The sequence below is a fragment of the Myotis brandtii genome, unplaced genomic scaffold, assembly GCF_000412655.1.
Source record: "Myotis brandtii unplaced genomic scaffold, ASM41265v1 scaffold420, whole genome shotgun sequence".
Classification (NCBI taxonomy): Eukaryota; Metazoa; Chordata; class Mammalia; order Chiroptera; family Vespertilionidae; genus Myotis; species Myotis brandtii.
The window spans coordinates 1,602,125-1,610,830 of NW_005366109.1; the positions used below are offsets into that span (position 1 = coordinate 1,602,125).

The 8,706-nt window shown below is 38.1% G+C and overlaps 1 protein-coding gene across 3 annotated transcripts in view; it reads right to left on the reverse strand.

The window, feature by feature from the left end:
* BTBD9 (BTB (POZ) domain containing 9) overlaps positions 1 to 8,706 on the reverse strand; it is a 433,633-nt gene that overhangs the window by 368,705 nt on the left and 56,222 nt on the right. For 2 of the 3 annotated variants that reach the window (XM_014545711.1, XM_014545709.1), the window contains exon 2: positions 3,491 to 3,702. In XM_014545711.1, the coding sequence (XP_014401197.1) occupies positions 3,491 to 3,675 (185 nt within the window). In that variant the 5' untranslated portion in view covers positions 3,676 to 3,702. Of the gene's footprint in view, positions 1 to 3,490; positions 3,703 to 3,825; positions 3,846 to 8,706 lie in introns of those variants that run through there. The other variant, XM_014545712.1, reaches the window with a different exon arrangement.

Here is an 8,706-nt window from a genome sequence, read left to right on the forward strand (position 1 = left end):
AATATATCCTGTTTGTAAAGATGTCCAGGAGATAGCAGTTATGTTGCAGATCAGATCCATGTGTTGAGTAAAAAAGAGTACAGCACATACTTGTATGTGTATGTACATAGGTATATATAGAGATACTAGAGGCTTGGTGCATGAAATTCGTGCACTTGGGGGGATCCCCTCAGCCCAGCCTGCGCCCTCTTGTGGTCCAGGAGCCCTTGGGGAATGTTGAGCGTCTGCCCCCTGGTGGTCATTGAGCACCATAGTGACCGGTCATTCTGCCGTTCGGTCGATCTGCATTTTAGCCTTTTATTATATGAGACACCTATTTATATTGAGAAAAATCAGGGAAAATTCATATTAAACTGTTAACAGTGGTTGTCTCTGGGGAATGGGATTAAGGTGGCTTGGAGGAAAGGGCTTTCATTGTTACTTTATAAATTAAAAATGAAACTGAAGTTGGTAATGGAATTATGGATGATTTGATTTTTTTTGGTCTTTCAGTATTTGTCAGATTTTTTAAAATCCCCACATTATTGCTTATCTGCTCATCTAAAAATGAAAATTAGAAAATTCCATAATGTACTGAATTTTAATTTCTACCTCTATTACTCTGGAGAAATAATAAGAACCAATTAAACTTTCACTCTATCATAAAAGAAAGGGCAGCCGGACAATGACAAAGGAGGAACGCAGAAAAGGAAGAGTACAGAGTGAGACAGAAAACAAGTAAAAGTGAGAGCAAGAGAATAAGGGGGCAAAAAGTGATTCCCCCTGCTCCTAACACTCTCAGAGCAGGACTAGCATTTCAAGGGTTCTCTCCACACCTGCCAGGAACTCTTCTCACCCTCCCCCAGGATCCAACATTATTGATTGGCTCAGGAAAATAGCTAAAACCATCCAGCAAAAAGTCATGAATAGTCTGAGCATAAACCTCATTGGGTTATGCTCTTCCTACAAACACTCTTGAATGTTTTCATTAATCTAGAGAACATTCAACCTCAACTTTAAAATTGCTAGATTAAAAATGCCTTCCTCGGAAGATCTCACCGAGGAAGACTTACTCCAGCGTGACCCATGATATTCACATGGATTCTCAATGCTCTAAAAGTGGCTTTGACGAAGCTCCTTGGAATCCTAAATATGAGCTCCAACTTGTGGAACTCAAGTTCCCTCCTGTACAGGCAGTTTGTACTTATTTGGGAACTGATAGGTTCTATGACAACACTTAGTAAAGCCTCTCCTAACTACTGACAGTTAGTTGACCTACCTTAGCACAGGAACGGTGTCTACAATGAGAATTTAAGGCATCACTGGTAATGACTTTGAGTTTAGCCTTGTGAGCCACCAGACATTAAGGTTCAACATCCATAGACATTAAGAACAAGGTCAGTAAATAAGGAGAGTACACTCCATTCATTCAATATGATCTTTAAGATTTTAAAGTATTTGAGTTTCTTTTAAGAATATACTGATTACCTAAAATATACCCACATATAGTTGTCTCAAATTATTTTTGAAAAAGGATAAGGTATAAACTATTGACAAATATTAAACATAAAGCTGAAAAGTTCTGACTTAATAAAGAATGAATTCTTCAGCCCGGCCGTGTGGCTCAGAGGTTTAAGGTCAACCAATAAACCAGGAGTTCAGAGCTCAATTCCAGTCAGGGCACATGCCCGGACTGCGGGCTCAATCCCCAGCAGGGGGTGTGCAGGAGACAGCTAATCACTGATGCTCTCTCATCACTGATGTTTCTATCCCTCTTTCCCTCTCCTTTCCTCTCTCTGAAATCAGTAAAAACATATTTAAGAAATAAAAGAATGGACTCTTCAAAAAACACTAATAGTGAGTGAACCAAAAGTAAGAAATGGGAAAGAAACACAAAAAGTGTGCAGAGGACAGAGGTTGGTAACAAATAATGACTAGAGCAAGGCCATTAGCAAGAGGAATCGGAGAGTGTTAGCGAGAACTCTTAACAGAATCCTCTTTTCGAGGCTCCTCGCTTCATCTACAGTGGCACTTTATATGTAAGATAGAATGCTCTACAAATTGTTATCAGTTCTATAAAATTCTCATCCAGTAGTAAGTATTTATTATAAGAGATACACTTTCCTGTGTGACTCTAGGTGTTGCTATTTCATTGTCTCAGTTATTTCTGATTATAAAATTTAGACTGCAGTTTTCACTAGAAGGTAACTTGAATTTTTTTCTTAGCAATCAGCATCTCAATTTTAGATATCAAGTTTCCCATGCAAATCAATGACTTTAAGGATATAGACCAATGGATTTATCAAAGATACATTATCATTCAGTGATGACTCCCTTTTAACTAACATTAGGTATAACTCAGAGTAATTAGAGCTCACTTTAACATTTATCACCCTGGAAATTAAGGGTTTGAGTAATAAACAATAGCTTCATATTAAGTACAATTTTTACATTAATTAAATGCATAAATATTTTGTTTAGTTTTAGTTCTAGTATAACTATGAAACAGTATCAGTAAATAGCTGTTTTATTTAGCCCTAGTCAATTTGGCTCAGTGGATAGAGCATCGGCCCATGAACTGAAGGGTCAAAGATTAAATTCTGGTAAAGGGCATACCTTGGTTGCAGGTTCGATCCCTGGCCCTGGTCAGGGCGCGTGCGGGAGGCAACCAATCCATGTGTCTCTCTCACATTGCTGTTTCTCGCTCTCTGTCTCTCCCCATCCCTCGCACACTCTCTAAAAATCAATGGAAAAATACTCTCGGGTAAGGAATAACAACAACAAAAACTTGTTTCTAATTTGGGGCTATCAAATGCTTGTCTTAGAGAGAGATCTGTTGAGTTACCTACAGGTCCTGGAACTAAGAGGTATTCAAGTTCATTAGAAAGTCCAGAGGACCATCTGTCTGTACAATGAGAAGCCTATCTGCCAATATATCAATTAAACTTCCATTAGTAATCAATGGTGAGAAGAAGGTGAAGGCAACAAAGACTCAGCCTAAGATATATTCTTGAGATCTTGAAAATTGGTGGATTGGGTACAGCCTAGCCCCGTGGTCGGCAAACTGCGGCTCGCGAGCCACATTCGGCTGGCTCTTTGGCCCCTTGAGTGTGGCTCTTCCTAAGCCTTAGGAGTACCCTAATTAAGTTAATAACAATGTACCTACCTATATAGTTTAAGTTTAAAAAATTTGGCTCTCAAAAGAAATTTCAATCGTTGTACAGTTGATATTTGGCTCTGTTGACTAATGAGTTTGCTGACCACTGGCCTAGCCTGAGGAGCCTTCTAACCCTATAGTTCTAAAATGGTTTCTGAAGAAAACAGTGATTTTCAAAAAATAACAAAAAGTCTACAAAGATGAAATTCTTATAGATGTCGAATGGAAGGATTGCTAGTATTTATTGTTATGCTATGTTACATATTTTTTGTTGTGTTACATATTTTTATGGAGTAAAAAATATCAATGTTTCTACAAGTTAACTTGAATCTTCAGAAAGTATTACAGACTTACCGAAAATATTGGCACCTCGCTGCTAAAATTACCCGGTGGGCAGGAAAACGTTTCTTTTCCACAACAAATGTGACGTCACCATATTCTTCCCCAATCAACAAGGCACCGATATGTTCAGACAAAATGTGCACATGATCAATTTCCCCCACTGCAGTAAAGGGGCGAAGTGGGTGGCTGTTACTCATCTTGTAGAAGAGATAATAGTCGCTGATCTAACATGAAAAAGGGATGAAAGTTAGTGTGGGCGGGGGAGGGGGGGGGAAAATACACGTAAAAATCACGTACCATAAACATAACTAAATAAAAAATTAAACTACATACTTTAAAACACTCACATGAGAGAGGTTTCATCATTATTGATATCTTCATTAACCCATTTACTGTGGGAAGCAATTCAGCCTGCTTCCATTAACACACTACCTTCACTGCCTTTTCACACTAGGAAAGCAAAAATAAATGCCAGGGTCCTCAAATACTAGCAGCACATAGAAATATCACAATCTAGAACTCTGTGCCAAATACAGGTCCCTTACTTCTCAGTATCTAAGGAAAAAGAAAATCAACCACCAGAAGAACTCTTTTAGCACACAGAGATTTAATAAGGTGGGTATAACTAAATAACCTCAGCAGAAATGCATTCAGGCATAGATCTAGACCTAAATCACAAGAAGAATAAACTAAATCATCATATTTCAAATACTTTCAGAGGTTTGAGTCTAAAATCATCTTAAATATTTTCTAAAAAATATCAATCTTCTGTATTCAGAAAAATAACGACATTTATTAAAGAAAATTTATAGCAAGCATCTTAATCCCCCTCAAAAAAGGAATAACCCCAAATATTTTTCTCAAGACTAACTTCTAGCCCAAACTTCCAGCTCTAATGATCATATCACCTAGGGGCTACCAGGACATCATTATATTTAATCTCATTTACAGGCACTTTCTGTAATGCCTTTCAACATGTTAACTGAAAATCAAAAAGCCAAAACTTAATGAACATCTTCACGTTAGAAAAGGAAGTTACGTGCTTTGAAGTTAAAACTGTTTATATTCTTAAATCTCTAATGTATTTGCAGGTATTACTTTTCAGTTACAAGTAACCTAGGAAGTGGATGAGAGCCTTCACCAGCATCCAGGGGCTGAGGTGGAGATGTGGTCCATAGCTCGGAGGTGAGTCAACTACCCTCTGCTGCACCAGAGACTAGGGGAATTGAGCCAGATATGCTCTCTCCACTAGCCCTCCACACCTTCCAGAACTTTCCACTTGGACCAGGAAGGACTGAAGGTTAAGCCACTCCTAATCTTTAAACTTTCACATCCAAAAAAATGATATTAAAAGTGTATTAAAAATGATATTTATCCCCAGAGACTGCAGTGGGAGAGCCTCCTGATCCAGATTCCCCAGTTACCTGCTACTCCATGACCATCCCCAACAGAGGGAGCAACAGCGAGGACTGTGATGTAGGGGAACATGGAGGATGTGAGTTAGGCAGACACCCACCCCACCTAAGTAAACAAATATGGTCCCCCATATTAGGAACATCAGAGGGTTAGCAGCATACACCTCAATGCCAAGGCAAATCCCTTTCCCCCAGTTGCAACCTCCATTGGGAAGCCCTAAAAACAGAATCATCTCCAGTCACCTGTGCATGAAAGGCCAAATTCAGCTTAAGAGGATCAACTTAAGGAACAGACACCCACCCCACGTAAGTAAACAAATATGGTCCCCCATATTAGGAACATCAGAGGGTTAGCAGCATACACCTCAATGCCAAGGCAAATCCCTTTCCCCCAGTTGCAACCTCCATTGGGAAGCCCTAAAAACAGAATCATCTCCAGTCACCTGTGCATGAAAGGCCAAATTCAGCTTAAGAGGATCAACTTAAGGAGTGTCAGTAAATCATGTGTGACACAACAGTCTACCACAGGAATTGGCAAACTTTCTGCAGAGTCAGAGAGTAAGTATTTTGGGGCTCTACAGGCTATAAAGTCTCTGTCACAATACTATTCAACTAAAAGCAGCCACCGACAGTAAGTAAATAAATGAGCATGGCTATGTTCCAATAATCCAGCCAGGAGAAGGCTGGATTTAACCTTCAGGCCATAGTTTGCCAATCCCTGCTCTAACATATGATCAAAGGTTGACTGTAAACTAGACAAAGGTTCAAACTGCTTTAGTTTTTGTTTTGGTTTCTGGCTAGATTACACAACCAATGTTCAAAATAACATGGTCATTTCCTATATCAGCCATAAAATTCTGAAAGTGACTCGGACCTGATTTTAAAATCCCATTCCTCTTCAACACAAACTCTCACATCACTATCTAATATAGGCTATCCAAAAAAAAAACTTTATACACACACTTTGAATAATTATAAAAGCAGTGTTTATTAAAATACATTTCATTTTCAAAACTGAGCCATCAGCTGTTCAAGTGTATATACATTTTTTTGGTACACCCTGTATTTCCCTCAATGAAGGTGCATGACTCTGAACAAAACTGACACTCTTCTGGCTGAAAAGATGCAATGCATACACAGACATACCTCAGTTGCAGACCACCACAACAAAGTGAGTACTGCAATAAAACAAATTGTAATCTTTTTGCTGGTGGAAGTTTTTGCCTTTAATTTGTAAAAAATGCAACATATATGAAGCACAATAAAGAGAATTGTAATAAAATGAGGTGTGCCTGTACCCAGTAAATATATTCTCTATTATAACATTCTCTTACATCATGAGTAAGATTCAAAGGATTAACTAAATGACTCTTGATGCACAATGATTAGTTTTTGGTTAACTAGCTCAAAAGTAAATGTATAATTCTTCAATTGATACATAATAAACATTAATACTACATATGTAAATATCATAGGTTCTCTAGATCTGTACTTCTTAGTCATAGAATTTCATTTTGCTAAATTTACATTTTTATTATGCTTTTCCAACTAAAGACATAAAGCTAATATTGCCGGGTATAGAAAACAGCCATTTAGTATGGAATAAACACAATTTTTATTGGCATATAGAAAGAATTTTAATTAGACAAGATTCTCAATGAGCTTGCCACATATTGGATTGACATGGGGAGCTTAAGAAGAAAAGAAAAAGATGATTGAGCCCCACCCATCAGAGATTCTGACTTAATTGGTCAAGTCACTTTTCTGACTTGATTCTAATGAGCAACCTGGAAAAGAGCCACTGAGCTAGACTCTGTTGTAGATTCACAACCCTCACTCAGGTGCATAAATATACAAGTAAAATACCAGCTGAGAAAGTTCATTTTTAGGATATGATTCCATTTTGAGGTATGTTTTTTTTAATATATTTTTATTAATTTCAGAGAGGAAGGAAGAGGGAAAGAGAGAAACATCAATGATGAGAGAGAATCATTGACTGGCTGCCTCCTGCACACTCCCCACTGGGGATTGAGCCCACAACCTGGGCATGTGCCCTTGACCAGAATCGAACCTCGGACCCGTTAGTCCGCAGGTCAACGCTGTCCACTGAGCCAAACCAACTAGGGCTCCATTTTGGGTTTTATTGCAAAGAGGCAAATGGTGCTAACAAGTTACCAGTGTGACAGCTTGTGTGCAGAAAATACTTTCACCTAATGCTGTAGCTTATCTACAAAGTCACAGTTTGTGCCCACAGCTTGCTTTTTTTTAAAAAGCATGTTTTAGAAACAACACACCAGTAAACTTAATTTTTTAAATGATCTATTTTAATTAGCTAGATAATATTGGAAAATTTTTAATTTTACAAGACAAAACTGTTTATTGATTTGTTTCTTAAGCTTTGAAACTTATTCTGTCACTAATGACATAGGTGATCTTTGACAAATTTTCTAGCTTCCGTGAGATTGTTTCCACACCTGTAATGACATGGTTACATTAGGGGATTTTTAAGTATTATTTTTTAACTCTGCCACTACTTTTTATTATCACTGTTTTGGGCTTGTCATATAAGAAATGGACTCTCATGACTCAGCATATGGCCATGCTCATGGCTGTTATTTATTAAAGCAAAAGAATACAGAGCAAAATAAAAAAGCACGTGGGGCGAAGGCCCTCAGACGTGAAGGTCCTCTCCCAGTGGAGTAACATTGGATGTGCTTAATTCCCCCACAAAGCAGTGACAGCACTAGTTAAATGTTGCTAACCAGGAAGCTTGCTAGAGACTCAATACCCAGGGTGTTTAACAGGAGGCTGTTAGTGTAGGTAGCCCTTGCCTTGCCTGTATCTAAATTTCAGACTCCAAGAAGGAAAGCAGCATTCAACATAAACCACACTGCTTTTACAAACAGTTTAAATGAGCCACTCTTATCAATTGATGGCAGGAACCCTTCTAAAATCCAAGTTTCCAGATACCAAGTAAGGGACAACTTTGCAAGCAGGCCTTTCTAAGGATAAAAGTTCAATCCTGCTATGTTAACTTTATTTGTATAGCTCCAGAAACCAGAGGATCTAACAATGTTTGCAAAAGCACTGAAAACAAGGAGTCTAAGAACCTATCTGATACACTTACTAGTACTTACTCTTAGATTTGGATAGGAGAATTATACTAAGAAAATAACCTACCCCACCTGCCCAAATGTATTCCTGGCCCCTGACTTGGCAATATGCCAGATCCAAACAGTTTTAAGGACAGATTTCTTCAAAACTTTAAAGATCACATAATTCCAACTATTCCTGTGCATAAGAGAAAAAAATAAAGTTTTCTGCTTCTTCTTATGACGCCAATGTAACACAAAGATATGACCACAACCACACACTCAAAAATCAGTATAAATGAAAAAAAAACCCTATGTAAAATATTGGAAAATAGAATTAATCAGGATTCATGACAAAGTGGGTCAATTCCAAAAGGATGAATATTAGGAAAAAGAATTAGGTCATCAAATTACAAGGTCAAAGGAGAAAAGTAATATAAATAGCTCAAAAAAAAGTTAAAATAACTTTTTATACAATCTAATCTAATAAAAGAGAAACATGTAAATTGACTGTACTTCTGCTACACCTACAAGCCACGCCCACCAGCCAATCAGGAGTAAATATACAAATTAACCCAACTAAGATGGCGCTGGCCATGGAGCTGGAGTGAGCAGGAGGCTTAGGTTGCCCCTGGCAATGGAGGAAGCCAAGTTTCCCGCCTGCCCTGCTGGCCCTGAGCTCCACTCAAGGCTACAAAGTTTCAATTATAAAAGATAAATA